Here is a 16278-nt window from a genome sequence, read left to right as displayed (position 1 = left end):
GCAGAAGAGTTTGGAACTCTTAGTTAGCGATTTAAAAACCCTTGTGCTATAACATCGAAGGTCACAATTGGGCGGTAACTAGAGTCAGTGATTCAATTAACCTAACTTGAGTGCAGAATTATAGCATAAATGGCATAAGACTGAAGGTTTTTAGTATGGTTATAGTGTAAAGATGACACCTACTTAGTGGGATCATCTGGTATCTGATATGAGATCTTTGGCAGTATTGGTGTTACGATGGACGTATTACCTGAAGTTTAATGAAGATAGCACCTCCTTTGCATGATAGTAAAACATAAGTACGGCTCTACTCCCTAAAGGAGACAAGAGGTTATGAATAATATTCATAGCCTACGAAATGGCATTCTGGGAAAGTTTATAATATAAAAAAGCGAGCTAACAACCTTATATATAGTTGTGGTAATGCAGTAGATGTAGTACCTCTCTTACAGTCAGTTATGCGGTAGAGTATGGAAATGTCTTCCCGGAAGAGACAGAAGAGTACCATTAATATAATAATATATGGAATGATATCCTAAATGGGACTATAGTATGATAGAGAATAGTTAGCTCAGGCACCCCCCTTAGGGAGAGTACGATTTTCATTGTAAGGATCATAAGGGATCAGATTATAATAAATGCAGAGCTTTTGAGTAGCAAGGAAAAATTGGATCCTATAGATTATTTCCTTGAGGTAATAGAAGGTAGTTTGTAGTTAAGCAGAGGAAAAGGACAATGACTGCAAGTCAATAAAAATAAGTCATAGAATATCAGTAAATAAAAAAAAAATATAGAAATGAAAAATTAAATAGTTGATTTTTACGTAGCAGAGAAATAACACGAATGCTAGTGGCAGTGCTAATCAGAATGGTTAAAAGACCAAATCTGAGTGACATCAAGGTGTAGACGACGTGGTAGGGACAATGAATAAGGTATAAGTTTCTGACATAAAAGTCAGGTCAAGAAAGAGAGTAGAGCTAAAGAATAAAGTAGTCAAGTTCTATTTTGGATAAGATAAAAGAGGTGAATTAAAGAGCAAACTGAATAGCCAAGAATAGGACAAGATTAGGAAGATCAAAGTGAGATATAAAGCACATAAAGTGCCATCCTGGGCAAGGTAAATAGGACGAACTGAGAGGCACTATTAGAAAGCTCAAAATGAGATTACATGAGTGAGGAAAGTTAGTTGAGAAACGCAACCAGAGCAAGAAGAGGTTATAGGATGTGCAATGGTGTCTTGAATGGTCCCATTAGGCAAAGAAGTGAATTAATAAGTACTAAGTTAAATAAAATTAAACCTATTAATTCAAATAGGCAGGACGAACAAAAAGGATGGCGGAAAGTGGGACATAAGCTTAAGACCTGAGTAGAGATGGTGAGATAACAATTATGGGGTCTACGATCAAGGGTTAGATAAGCATTTTCAGTAGGACCAAAGTGTCACATTATAAGGAAACATGAATGAAAATAAAATATGGAAAGTAAGTACCTGATGTTAAGTATGAAAGGATGATCAGAGTTGTGACAAAAGTTAAGTCAAGTTAGTTGCCCGGGGCTTGCAACCCTTTTGAACCATAAGCTGGAGGAAGTGTTAGCTGTGAATAAGTTTTAGTGGATGAAATTATTGCTGATGGATAAATTTCAGGCTGAAGTTTGGAAAGCTGTGGGCAGTATATATGGTTATATTAGGGAGAATGAACACGTGAAGTATCTTGTATGGAATTAAGGCATAGCACACATTTCCCACAGCTATGTTAGTTCAGATGGAACTTATAGTTTCTGGCGCTTCTATCTAACCAGAATGAGTAATTTCTTACTAAGGATAGTAGCGAATGATAATGTTCTAATGATCAAGCTGAGAAGGAGGTACAAAAAAAATTTTCTATGGTCAATTACAAGTATTACATAATGTGAAAGAAGTGGTAGTAGGAGCCAATCATAAGGTTAGAATTCTAGAAGTAATAGAACTGATAATCAAGATAGGACGAAGAAATAAAAGGAAGGTTAAAATTAATGATGGGATGGGCATCCTTGAAGGAAAAGTATAAGAATGAGAGAGGAGAAAGGTTAAAGAACAAGTATAGTAGGTTGAAAGGATATCAACAATAGCAGAAACAAGAAAAGGAAGTGGATAAGATCCAAATGACGAAAGAAAAACTCAGTAGAGTTGGTTACAATAATGAGAATAAGAAGGAATAAGTATGCTAGGGACTCTCTTTTTAAAAAAGAAGTAGGATATGATAAGTTGTTTTGACAGGATGGATTAGGAATACTTAGACTTTTATTAGGTCAAAGAAGAGGCCCAACCCATTTTATAATATTAATAGATAGAATATGAACACTCAGCACTTGGATGGAGCTCTACATAACTAGTTACATAAGATGGACAGGAGTTGATTTAAGGACCTTAGTAATAACACAAAGTAAATCACAAATTCAAGGTATCATGAGAGTGAGAAGATGCATAGGTGTTGAACATTGGGGCCATAAGACAAGTAAAGATTTAGAACAAGATGCCTATGATAGATGCTACAAGAAAGCATCTCATAGGATATTATAGAATAAGGAACACAAGTCATATATTTGGGGAGCAGAAATTGTTGAAACAGAGGAATAGGGGCTAAAATCACTAAGAGATATGTTAGGGCACAATGGAAGAGAGATAAGCATCAAAGTTAATGGATGTTATGAGGCATCAAATTAAGCTTAGTGAGGTATAGTGAATACTTGAGATGTCAGAAAAATGATCAATGAATAATTAAGAGATAAGAGCTTCTCTAGGAAGAGATAATGACAGTTAGGACACTACAGTAGAATTAGAGAATAGTGAAATGTGATCTATAGTAAATGAAGAGTTTGAAGAATAAAATGTTTCAGCCATTTCTGCATAGCTGGAAGAGTAAATGTCCACATCTATCCCAATATCCTTCTTTTCTTTATTCCCGTTTTGTTTGAAAATTCGAGGACGAATATTTTTTAAGGGGAAAAGAATGTAACAACCCGATTTTTTTCTTAAATTATATTTCCTTAAATTCAAATATTATTTTTAATAGTATGTTTTAATTGGAATGTTATTTTAATAAAATTACTATTTTTTTGAAATTTAAATAGATTTTAGGGATTTAATTATAAACATTTCCAAGAATTTATTTAAATATATTATTACTATTATTAAAAAAAAAGAGAAAATAGTTAAAATTTTCCAAGAATAAATCTAGATAATGTATTGTCCAGATTCATTCCCAGCAGTAAAATAATAAAGGAAGGGGGGGGGGGGAGATGGGAAGAAAACGCAGCAGCGTTTCTCTCTCCCTCTCCCTCATCTTCTTCTTCCTTCTCCCACTTCTCTCCCTCTCTTTCTCTCTCTTTCCGGCAACCACCCACCACCACAGCCGGCAAGGAGCCTCCCCACTGGCGGCCACGACCAGTCACGGCAGAGCAAAGGCTGTGAGTGGCGCAAATGGAGGAATTTCCTCAAAAAATGTGCGTGCAGGTGGTCCAATTTCTAGGCGCGATTTCAACTTCATCCGACATCCGATCAAGACTATTCAGGTAGCGTTGGAAAACTTGTTCCTAGAGCTTTCTTTTGATACTAATTTTGCAGCAAATGGAGGTCGGATGAGTGAGATATGGAGGAAAGAAGTTTTAGTTTTTTCAAGTTTTTTTATCAGATCCAGGACAATCCGACCGTTGGATCGACGATCCAAAACCACTTATGGACTCAGGAGGAGGAGAATAACATTTTGGAGTGACCAGTTCCTACAGATGTCGCCGGCCATTGTAGGCGATGGTTTCGGTGAGCTTTGAGGATGATTCAATTTCCAGAGGCTTTCTCAAAAATTTTTAAAATTTTAAAGATATAGATAAGTTTTTTGTAAGATTATTTTTCTTATTTCTCAGTCTATGGTGCTTAAATGCAGTATTTCTTGGACATGAAAAATTAGAAAAAAATTTTAAGAAAAATATATGATGGAAGTAAAATGATTTGAAGATATTCTATGGTATTTGTTGAATTTTAGAATGATAGTGGAATATTTTTGAAAAATATATATGGGTTTTAGTTGAATTTTTAGTATACGGGCATATAAAAATTATATGAATTTTTGGTATTTAAATTTTATATGATTAGTTGAAACTTGAGAATGAAAAGTTAAATATGTGAATATTGAATTGGGTTGAATTAAGAATATATTAGCTGTCGAAAACTTATTGAATTGAGTAATATTCTTGAGTAAAAATTCATAAAATGTTCAAGGGTTATTAGAAAATTGTAATTCTTTTTGCAATAGCTTTATAATATTGTTAAAGATCGCGGGACAAAGTTTTAGAATTTTTAGAGCTCATTTGAGTAATTTTTACAGAATATCAATTTTAGGGGCAAAAGCATAATTTTTGATTTTGTGAAAATTGCTTGGATTGGAGGGCCCCGAAGGGGCTATGTGATATTGATGGGATGTGAATGTGAGACTTGTGATTTTAAAAATGTTATTTGAATTACTTTGTAGGTTGTGTAGGTCTTAAGTATAGGGGATACTCTGCGGAATTTTCGACACAAAATTAGAGTGTCCTTATTTCTTTAAAATCCTTGATTTGGGTTAGCACTTATGGATTTATAATATAATTGTCTAGGTGATCAGGATCAGCCATCCTTCTCTCCTTAGCCACCACAGCAGTTTCGGGTCAATTTGTGAGTAAATATTTATTTTATTTACAAAATCAATATTATTATATTTCTGGCATGCTCATGCATCACTTATACTTATATTTATGTAGTTAAATATTAGGTATGCCTTGCTTTGCATTTATACTTGATGATATTACTTTGGTTGCTATGTTTTGATAATCTGGAGCTGTGTATGTGAGTGGGTGTGTATGTGGTGTATATGAATATGGGTAGGACCGGCAAATCAGCTTGAGCTAGTCTCGCTTGGGGCCCGGTCTTTTTTGAGAAAGTTGAAATGAGTACAGCTTTGAGTTAATCTTGCTGACCCCCCGCATTTAGATTATTAATCGAAAATCCGGCTTGAGTTAATCTCACTGGCAGGCCTTAGATTAAAAGAGCTGGGTAGGGGGATCAGCTCCCCATATATGTATGCGTGAGTATGGATTTGACACGGGTGTGTGAGTACTCTAGATTATCTTTGCTGTGACTTAATATGATTTTTATGACTTGTATGAAGATAATACATTTCATTTATAAGGGTGTATTAGAATTAGATAGCTATAGAAATTGTATGTAAAATAAATATTTACTCTCTAAGTCGAACGGTCACTCTTGTTCACTCTATTTTTCTAAAATACATGAGGAGTTCTTTTTTCGAATAACCTATCTTTTTTCTCGCAGATCTATTACCAGTTATTTATTTGTAATATTATTTTTAAATTTGTAATTTAGAACCTTGCATGTGTTAGTAGTATTGTGGATCTTATTAGAGACAGTGTTAAATTGAGTTTTTGGTTTTTCACTGAATGACACAAATTTTTATGATATATAAATAATTTGTAAATGGTGGTAGTAGGGTTGACCTGGGCTCCCCTCGCTTTAGTAGCTGTTAATCATCAGGTTGGGTTGACTTGAATTAAAATGAAATATTTTTATTTTATTTTATTTACCTGTTGAGCCTTGGTTATAAATTTGGAAAAAGTAAAGCTTATTACGGGTTTCGGGGGCCTTATATTGACTCAGATCTTAGTGTCAGTCTAACCCATGGGATCAGGTCATGACAATATCTATATAAAGTGGAAATGTATTTCAATGATACTGCCATGTAACATTCTTTTTCACAGTATTATCATATAGCATTGTCTATAATTTTGTCACGTGGCATTTCTCCATCTAATTTTCTTTTACTTTTCCTTTAACTATATAATAAAATATATATATATATATATATATATATATATATATATATATAAATCAGAAATATATTTTCATAATATTACTATATGACATTCTCTTTTATAATATTGACACATGACATTTCTCTATTTAATTCTCCTTTTCTCTTCTTTTAATTGTATAATAAAATTTTAATATTTAAAATGATAAAAATAATCATATGATTGAATTAATTTCAAATAATTATATATATTTAAGTAATGTTTCTATTATATTATTATATTTTTATTATTTTTATTATGAAATTTTAATTAAAAATTTTGAAAAATAAAAAATTAATAAAAATAATAAAATAGTATTTAATTAATAAAAAAATAAAAAATATAAAAAAATAATTATATCTATATAAAAAAATAATTATATCTTCAAATAATATTTCTATTATATTATTATATTTTTATTATAAAATCTTTATAAAAAAATTAATAAAAATATTATTTAATTGATAAAAATAAAATATGAAATAATGAATAAAAAATTAAAATATTATTTAATTTTTATATATTAAAATTAAAAAATATTTATAAATTAAAATTATTTATATATTAAAATTATTAATAACTACATTATCACAAACAATCCCGTGATCTTTGATAAAACTAGGTCTGCTGCCAAACGAATGGCTAGACATGTTTCAATCATTGAATCAAGTTTACTCTGAAAAATTTTTCAAGAAAAATTGATAAATAAAATGACAGGTGTATTTTTTTTATGTATTTGCTATAAAAGAAAAGAAAATAATATAAATAATAATTTAAAAAAAAATTCTCTACCATCCATTTAAAATAAATAAAAAATAAATAAAAGAAGAATCCAGCTTCTCACGTGATTAGCTAATTATCTCACTCGCTTCCTCCTTCACGCGCTCTTCCATTTCATCTTCGGGAACTGCGCATGCGAACTGCGAGAAACTGAAAGGAAAACACAAGAAGCAGCTCATTCAATCTTAGGGTTAGGGTCGTCCCTAATCCGGCTACCGTTAAACCGGTTCGCGGTCTTAGAGCCGAAGAGGAACAACCAAGATGGGCGCGAATTCGTTATCTTCAGATTCAATTTCCGATCTCGATGAGCAGATCTCGCAACTCATGCAGTGCAAGCCACTCTCCGAGCCCCAGGTTTTGCTTCAATTTATGTTTGTTTTCCGAGAGTCTAGTAAAGAAAATGGTATCAAATTCCTAATTTTAATAATGCAGTCCACTGATTTATGTTTGTTGGTTTAGCAATTCATTTCTGTAGTATTTATATTTCGGCTGATCTGTTCCTATTTGTTTTATTGGGTTGAAAATGGAGTGCCGCGTTAGGAAAATCTAGCCGATTCGCAAAATATTTCTTTTTTTTTTTTGGGGAAGGATTCCTGGAGGTCATTTGTAATTCTCATTTCATCCTAGGAGAACTGACAGATTTTACCTTTGCAAAAATGTGATTGAAATGAAGGAATATGACTAGAAACAGATTTTAATGCTTTATCCGTTGCAAAGTTCTTTTCTTGTTCATGGGTGCAAGTCAAGATTCACGATTGCTGAATTGAGTTTATATGTACGATTGTGTGAGAATGGTATATCTCATTGATGTTGATTTCTTTCCGTCCAGGTCAGAGCATTGTGTGACAAGGCTAAGGAGATACTGATGCAAGAAAGCAATGTTCAGGTGCAGCCCTTTTGACCCTTTTTGCCTTGAACTTGAATTCAATTGTGGTGCTGAATTTACTAACATTTTATATTTGGTGAAAATAGAATATCCTTTTAGTAGTTATTCATTGTGCGGGTGGGAATTGGGGTCGCTTTAAGAAATCTCTGTAGCATACATGATGCATAGTCTTTGAAAAATTTTCATTTGCGTCACTGGACTGAATTTTCAGAATTGTTTCATTTGAAGAGTGGCTAATCTTTGGAACATTTTCTTTTGTATTTATAATTCCAGATGCAGCGTGTCTTTGGCTACTATTAAGAGTACTCAATTTTTCATGCACTTTTAAGCGTCAAATTACTTGATAATAACTAGTAAAATATATTTTTTGCTGTATCTCAGCCTGTGAAAAGCCCTGTGACAATCTGTGGCGATATTCATGGGCAGTTTCATGATCTTGCAGAACTTTTTCGAATTGGAGGGAAGGTATCAGTTCTGACCATGACCACTTTGTATTTTAACTCTTCTGTTTCAGCTGAGGGATTGTCTAAAATAATTTATTGAGACCTGCCAATGCTTTTGAAGGTCGAAGTATTCATGAGGTATAGTCAAGTGAATTGCTGCTGGTCAGGAAACTGCTTGTTTTTATTCATTTTATCATGGATATTTTTACTGCATTTCATTTGAAGACATCCAACAATCAGTTTCAATGTCAAAGATTTTAAGCATAGGTCCGTTCCATTTTTAATCTTTTTGCTTGATGGTCCATTAATATTGTTTACTAAAATTTTCTCTTAGTTTCAGCTGAGCTCATATGATTTTACTTTCATTTCATCTGGCACTCGTAGAATTCCTCACAAAAAACAAAAATGCTTTATGTCGTTGGGCTTTTAAGACATTTGTGTTTATGTTTGAGTATAACAAATTGCAAATTTAGTTATTTTTGGCCTTTTCTTTCCTCTCTTCCTTGGATATTTTGGTAAGACATTTGTTGGATTCTTCCTTTCACATCCAGATTTAAGACTTCTGACCATTTTTTGAAATTTTGTGGACAGTGTCCAGATACCAATTATTTATTTATGGGAGATTATGTGGATCGTGGTTATTACTCTGTTGAAACTGTGACAGTAAGTATATCTTCAATTCTGTCTTTGCTATTATTATTTGGGTACCAATTTCCATCTTTACAATTCCAACAGAAGGAAGCAAAAACTAGCCATGATACTCTAGTTGCCTTGTTTATACTAATTTTGCTATGGTTGCTATGCATATGCTGTTATCTTACTCATTTAAAAATCAGTCATATTTGTGCTTTAGTTTATGTCTCAGATATTAATTACATTGTGTTCATTTCTGCTCAAATGCTATTGCCTGAAACTTTTGATGCAAGATGAGTTTGATACCTAAACCTGGATTTTGACTAGGGGTGATTAGAATTTGGTTAATTAAATAGTGAAGGTTCTCTTCTCCTCTCCCCCCCCCCCCCGCCCCCCCGAACTCTCCCCCCGCTCCCCTCGGGCGCCCCCGAATGATCCAAATTCAGTTTATAGTATTTACTTTAAAAGCAAAATCTTAACTAATGGTAGTTTTTAAGTAAAAAATTCATTCTATCATATATATATATATATACATACGTAAACAAGTTTTTTTTTACTATCATTATATTATATTCTTACTTTTTAAATTAATTGTATAACACATTGAAATATTAAATTATAAAATTATAGGATTTATAGTTAAAAAGTTAAATGTGTTGGAAGAATGTTTATTTATTTAGAATATTTACATATAATAAGTTCTAAAATATGAATTTGTAATATGCTATGGTATTGGTTAATCATCATTTTTTTTTAAATGTTAAATCAACACCAAGCTGATCGGTTTGGTTAGTTCTTTTTTTTTTTTAAAAAAAAAAAATTGGGTTTCAATTGTTCTGTATAGTGGGTGAAGCATTTGCAGAAAAAATTGCACTATATTGTTGTTGGCGCAAATATATAATCACCGTTTTGGATTTTGATATAAGGTTGATCCTCATGTCATGGCTTGGTGATCACTTTTAATGAATCTTTGAATTGTATACCAGCCTTTGATGTTTGGTTTTGAACTTTAGATGTTGAATACACATGTTCAGATCTTTTTTTATTCTCATATTTGGGTTGATCATAGTTGTGCTTGCGCTATCAATTGTAGCTTTCTTGAAGCCCAGTAAATGTTTGAAACTTTTGCATTTTTAGATAATGATACTGATTTGTTTCTTTAATTCAGCTCTTAGTGGCATTGAAAGTACGTTATCCACAGCGAATAACCATTCTCAGAGGAAACCATGAAAGTCGCCAGGTAATTTTCATTTGTATTCTACATCATTGAGTTTCCACTTTTAATCAACAACTATGGTAATACAACAACAGCTAAGCATTTATCCCAAACTAGTTGGGATCGGCCATATGGGTTCTTTTTCGCCATTCACTTCTGTTTGAAACCAATTCTGCATCAATTGCATTTTGAATATGGATCCTTCTAATCATCATTTGCATTTTGATTTGTTTCAGTTTGTTCAATATGTTTTATAAATAATGGATGCTTCTTGTTATTGTAGATTGTTGAGTTAAACTTTTAATTTGCTTTTAACTTTATTGACCTGGAATTATAACACTGCTAGACTGGATATCAATCTACACATTGCTTCATTTTTGTTTTTCCTCTTGGCAGATTACTCAGGTCTATGGGTTTTATGATGAATGTTTACGAAAGTGAGTATTCTGTACACAGCCTTTTTTTTTGTCACTTGCTATGTGCTAATAGCGGTAGTAACCTGAATGGTAAGAATATGTGTGAGCATGTGTGTATTCTTCTATATGTTATGTTACAGATAATTTGCAACAACAATGATTCTCTATCAATATACACCCCCACCGGCCCCCAAACCCAAAAAAAAAAAAAAAAAAAAGAAGAAGAAGATTCTCTATCAACATCAGTGTTCTTAAGTTTATGTTGAAGATTTCTTATGCTTACAAGTGAACTTTCGAGTATCTGTTTTGATTTTAATATTTGAGGATGGCTTGTGAGATACATGGTTTACTTGGAATCTCTTTTCAGGAGATTATATCCTAGATTTCATTTCAAGACTCCTCATATATGGTCAAAATATGCAAAATCAAGGATCCTAGGTATTGTTGGTTGCTGTTGAGAAAAACACTATCTTAAAATTGTTTATTATGGACCTTTAAATTTTGATTTTAATTTAAATTTAACATGTTTTAGTTATAATAACGTTAAATCAGCAAAACTATTTCAAAGCTACTTTTTCCAACAACATCTATGGTGTTTTTCCAAAAAACCAGTGTTAACCTCAATGCCAAACGGTCTCTAAATGACATTGTGATGTGATGTGCATTTATTTTTGCCATATAAGTAAATATGTATTTAAGAAATGCAATAATTGAATGTCAATGAAGGCCAAGTTAGTTGGTTTGGTGATTATGTTGGTTATAAGTGATATCACAAATTAATGTAAGGTTTATTGAGAAATGCCCTTTCGGAGATATTTGGATGATTTGATTTGCTTGCTTGCAGTCATACTGAATTTATAAATTTGCTTCTTGCTTTCAGATACGATTGCTTCATGCTTCTCTTGCAACTTTGTGATGCTATTTTCTTTATATGATTTTTTTACAGGTACGGCAATGCTAATGTTTGGAAGATCTTCACAGACCTTTTTGACTATTTTCCACTGACTGCCTTGGTTAGTAAGACTTATTTTAGGTGGTGTTTTTTAAGTTAACAGAAATTTGGATAGGTGTGGAGAGAATACATAGAGATTTACCACTCGTGTTAATTCTGAGATACAAGGTTAGAGATATCTTTTAGCTAATTATGGTGGGTGCTTTTCTTTTGTTTCTGAAGTTCACCATAATCATTGTTCTGCTCTCCCCTGTATAATATTTGTGTATGTTGTCCTTGTTCTATGTTATGTCATTGAGTGCACCATTATTGTCTTTATGTTCTAATGCGGAGATCTATGACTGTTCCAATTGCTCAATTCAGCTGCAGTTCCTTGCACTTGAAATGCTTCTCCCTAAAATACAAATGCATAGGCAAACTTTGGCTAATGATTATGAATGTGCATATCTGAAATCACTTACCCTATGTTTGGATCCTTAATTGTGCAAGGGAATTGGAGAGAAATTAAACAAGAGAAATGAAGAGAAAAGAACAGAAATTTAATTTACTTTCTATTGTTTAAATAGATTATTAGAATTGGAGAGAAATGCAATTTCTCCCTTTAAAAAAAAGAGAGAGGAAATAACTATTATATCATTTTCTTTCTTATGTCTATTATGTTGTAGAAGGACATTTTAGTATATTTACTATAAATCTCTCCATTTCTCTCCATTTCCCATCAATTTGGAGAGAAATGGTGTGAGTTAATCACAAAGGAGAGGAGAAATTTCATTTCTTCTCATTTCTTTTTATTCCTCTTTCTTTCTTTTACTTGATGTCCAAACAAGGGAATGGAGAGAAATCAAATATCTTTTCTTTTCTCTCCATTTCCCTCAATCCGAACAAAGCAGTGACAGAAAACCTCTCATAATATTTGTAGGATCACTTGGATGAAATTTTCTGCTTTATTTGTTGGTTAAGAAAGCTAGGTCAAAGGTAGCATGAATAAAAAAATATACATCTGAAAGTCCTATTTTCTCCTTGGTAGGTTGAGTCGGAAATATTTTGCCTACATGGTGGATTGTCCCCATCAATAGAAACCCTCGACAGCATACGAAACTTTGATCGTGTTCAGGAGGTTCCTCATGAAGGGGCAATGTGTGATCTTTTATGGTCTGATCCAGATGACCGATGTGGCTGGGGTATATCACCACGTGGTGCTGGATATACTTTTGGCCAGGTAACTCCTCTTTATCACTAAGGGGGTGCTTCTCTCTCTCTGTTCTATTCTTTGTTCTTTTCTCTTTTAATCTTTCTTGAGTTATGTTGGTGAACTCACTTCTGAAATTTCTCTAATGTAATTTTTATTATTTGGTGTAGGATATATCCGAGCAATTTAACCATACAAACAACTTGAAGTTGATTGCTAGGGCACATCAGCTTGTTATGGATGGATTTAATTGGGCACATGTATTTATCATTCTTGCAGTTCATGAATGTCCTTCTGGATTATGTTTTCAGGACAGTAAGTTTAGTCTTTAAGACATTTCATTTGTTTTCTGGGTGCAGGAACAAAAGGTGGTTACCATTTTTAGTGCACCTAATTATTGCTATCGCTGTGGAAATATGGCTTCGATTTTGGAAGTTGATGACTGCAAGGCTCACACTTTCATCCAGGTTAGTCCGTCTCTTTCCCAAATTTCTTCTCAATCAATTATGCTGTACTCTGGTGAAATCTTAGGTTGGATCTTTGATGCATTGCAGTTCGAGCCAGCTCCTAGGAGGGGAGAGCCTGATGTTACCCGGAGAACACCTGATTACTTCCTGTGAATCAGCTTTCTGTTGCTCCAATATCACCTGCATCTCAGCTGCCCCTTCTCCCTATTTCATGCTCAGGTGGTCGCGGATCCTAGTTGCAATAGATATCTATAAAGTTTAATATCTCAGAACTTTCTTAGCATGCTTTTCTGGTGGCAATGGCCTATGGGAGCCCAAAAGCATGTGTAATAGGGCAAGATTTTGTGTTTTTTGTTGCGTCTTGTATTTAAACCACGCTGGATAGTCTCCACAATTGGCTAAAGCTTATGGCAGACCATCAGCATTAGATTGTACCTTCTTTAGCAGAATTGTGGATCACTTGTCCCAACCTTTTGGGGGCGTGCAGAGTGATAAATGGATTTGATACCTGGTGAATGCTCTGTTTTTTCACTTTGTAATTTTCTAGAAAGTTGTTTAGAAGTTTGATTACTCTCTTTCTTACCGTCTTCCTCAGACACCCATTATGTGGAGTATATTGATGATTATGTTGCAAGTGAGGGAAAAAAGCTCGAGTGACGAAACAAAAGTAATCAGATTACTTATTCAATATCCTCCACAAACAGATTTTGAGATTGAAAATCTTGTAACTTGTGTGCCAATTGATATGTTCTTGTTACAAATACCATGAACTGTCTTTTCATGCATTTAGACTTCTAAAGCTTGTATCTAATATTGTTTCATCATTTACTTGCTAGAGCATAAATTCCACTACAAGTAGGACGAATCGATTGGTTTTCTTCCCGGACAAAATCACCTGATTCACAAATCTAATATTGTTTCATCATTTACTTGCTAGAGCATAAATTCCACTACAAGTAGGATGAATCGATTGGTTTTCTTCCCGGACAAAATCACCTGATTCACAAAATTGACATGTACTAGAGCCGTGCTAATCACCACCACCACCACCCCCAACCACACACCCCCCCCCCCCCCCCAAAAAAAAAAAAAAAAAAAAAAAAAAAAGAGCGTTCCATAGCGCAAAAGCCACCAAGCGCCACAACCTCAGGTGGCAGAAAAGAGAAGGAACTAGATCTACCACTGACCAAGCAAGGCCTGCATATTGGAGGAATCCAATACCCGTATAGACATCAAATGAATGCTGGTAAGAGAAGAAGAGTAACTTCTGGATATAACTTGATTGCCTGATCTTGTCTGATATTTTACCACTAACTGATCCATTTAGCATGGGTATGTAGCTTGTTGATTTGTTGGGAATGCCCAGGGTGTTTGATATCACAGGAAGAACCCATTTCGCCAGGGACTTGCTACAGAACTTCACAATGAGTATTGTTGGTATTCCTACAAGCATTCTTCCAAAAAATGCAGGGGCAGTGAGTTGTGTGAATATGCGTGGCACAGCTTCATGGTGGAACTGGTGGTATGTTTGCTGAATCCCAGCCACCTGAATAACATCGCAAATTTGGAGTTGATTGAAATTCTTAAAATTATTTTCCAACTCAATGCTGAAAAATGATGGGTAAATTAAAGTGATTTTGCTAACGTGAATGAGTTCAGATAAACTATTTCCTATTGTAACTAGATTCTGCACTTCTAAACGGTGAAACCTGGCAAATGCCCCATCAAGCCTATACATAAACAACTGATTGTGCAATCATGCATTTATCAGTCCTAGACAGGCATATCATGCATTTGAACCTCATCCTCTGAGGGAATTGTTACTTCAACTCCGCTTTACTTTAAAATACTTGTGTAAGATAAGGACACTCAGATATAGAGGACGCTTTGACTCTTAAAATAGTGAGCACCTCTATGTCTATGGTGTTATGGAAAACAGGCATCTCTGACCTCAGAAACATGTCTGTATCAGAAACATGTACCAGAGTCGAAGCAAATAAAACTCAAGGGATATTTCCTTCCCCACAGTTACCAGGACTAATGTTGGAAATTTCATTTTAAAGGGATAAGATGACAGTCGACAATCATTTACAGGATGCTGGGACCTTACACATTCCATCTACACCTTTAGATTTCATTATGGTACGTGGGTGAAAAGCAACTTCTCAAGGAAAACTTCATTGCAGTGACACTGACAGAACTGTCAGCAGTTCTAACAATTTGACATTTCTTAATTCCACTACATCTTCCATAAGAGTAGTGCCAACTTTTGCATTCATTGTTTCTTCTTTGTCTTCCATTGTGCAATGCATAAAGACCACACCTCAAAGATTTTCCTTCGCTTTCTTTTTTCTTCCAGCCACATGTAACCAAACAAATTGTCACTCTTCAATAACATGAAAATGATTTCAGAGTGTGTGTATATGTATAACATTTTTAAGGGGTGGGTGAGGGGTGGTTCTCAAGCCATGATGTTCTAACATTTCCATCATACATGTAACACGCTACATTAGTTCCTGATGGTCCCTGGCACTAATGTTTCTATTGAGAACCATAGACAAACACTAATGGTATCTGTTGTGAAAGTCACTTACACAAAATATAACGTAGTTCAACATAAGTCTACTCTATTAATAAATTCACTATCAAAAAGAAAAATAATTACATTCACTCTGATTATTTTTCTCTCCATCGCCACTATCTTACCACTTGGCTCAACACTGCATTGCACTTCTCTTATAAATACTCACAACTTGATGGCCTAGCACATGCTTTCTCTGACATGCCTCTTACACCAAATATGGCCGCTCACTTTTATAGGCCATGACACGAATACAAGTCCAAATTGGACTTGGACTACTACTGCTTATCAAATTCAGTTTTGACCGAATTAAGGAAACAAATTCCCTTTTTTTTTTCAAAAAAAAATTTTCAAAAAAAAAAACTTCCTAATATAAATTTAATTCTACTTCCTAACTAATTTCTACTTCAAATCCTAATTCTATTTGATTTTGGATTTCTAACAGTATTAAGGAAGGAAGCAACATGGATAGAATTTTCCACATATTTTTCCATTCCCCTCTCTCCTGCGACAATATTTAATTTAACCACTCTGTTTGAACGTGCAACTCTGCTATCTCATCCTCTTGTGTGCGTGTGCAATTGTGCAGCATTTGCACACATCTGTGCTATCGTACTCTTCCTCTTCAATTATGATCTACCAAAAAGATTAGTACCGAAATTGGTGAATTCACTACACTGAGACTATCTTCTTCTAGGAATAGATAATGTCGATTTAGCTCTCAGAATTTTCTTTTTCATGTATGCCGGGCCTGAAATTTCAAACCTGAGCAATTGTTGTCGAATTTTCACCAAAATTAGTGTACCAACGAGAAGTCCACAATATAGGGGTTAGT

General features: G+C 33.8%; 1 protein-coding gene and 1 long non-coding RNA gene across 3 annotated transcripts; one reads left to right on the top strand and one right to left on the bottom strand.

The window, feature by feature from the left end:
* Positions 1 to 6743: 6743 nt before the first annotated feature.
* LOC110655118 (serine/threonine-protein phosphatase PP2A-4 catalytic subunit) lies at positions 6744 to 13432 on the top strand. Of its 2 annotated transcripts, XM_021811306.2 has the most exons (11): positions 6745 to 7014; positions 7490 to 7546; positions 7928 to 8011; positions 8581 to 8652; positions 9791 to 9862; positions 10235 to 10275; positions 11201 to 11267; positions 12234 to 12425; positions 12566 to 12655; positions 12755 to 12862; positions 12950 to 13432. In XM_021811306.2, exons 1-11 carry the CDS (start codon positions 6922 to 6924, stop codon positions 13013 to 13015), a joined length of 942 nt encoding a protein of 313 aa, XP_021666998.1. In that variant the 5' UTR covers positions 6745 to 6921; the 3' UTR covers positions 13016 to 13432. The 2 variants fall into 2 exon arrangements, with proteins under 2 accessions (XP_021666999.1, XP_021666998.1); XM_021811307.2 differs by lacking the exon at positions 7928 to 8011 and having other exon boundaries at positions 6744 to 7014.
* A 135-nt stretch (positions 13433 to 13567) lies between these two features.
* On the bottom strand, positions 13568 to 13915 carry LOC131178613 (uncharacterized). The gene is made up of 2 exons (XR_009147546.1): positions 13859 to 13915; positions 13568 to 13757 (listed from the first exon to the last, which is right to left on the bottom strand). It is a non-coding gene; the product is annotated as an uncharacterized LOC131178613 (long non-coding RNA).
* Positions 13916 to 16278: the final 2363 nt, after the last annotated feature.

The sequence above is a fragment of the Hevea brasiliensis genome, chromosome 3 (genome assembly GCF_030052815.1).
Source record: "Hevea brasiliensis isolate MT/VB/25A 57/8 chromosome 3, ASM3005281v1, whole genome shotgun sequence".
NCBI lineage: Eukaryota > Viridiplantae > Streptophyta > Magnoliopsida > Malpighiales > Euphorbiaceae > Hevea > Hevea brasiliensis.
Note: the sequence above shows the minus strand (reverse complement) of the source record. Positions and strands in the feature narration are given on the sequence as shown.

Coding starts and splice junctions, on each gene's coding strand:
- LOC110655118 (XM_021811306.2), top strand. CDS start 6,922: ATGGGCGCGAATTCGTTATCTTCAGATTCAATTTCCGATCTCGATGAG. Junction 7,015..7,489: donor AGCCACTCTCCGAGCCCCAG/GTTTTGCTTCAA, acceptor CTTTCCGTCCAG/GTCAGAGCATTGTGTGACAA. Junction 11,268..12,233: donor ATTTTCCACTGACTGCCTTG/GTTAGTAAGACT, acceptor TCTCCTTGGTAG/GTTGAGTCGGAAATATTTTG.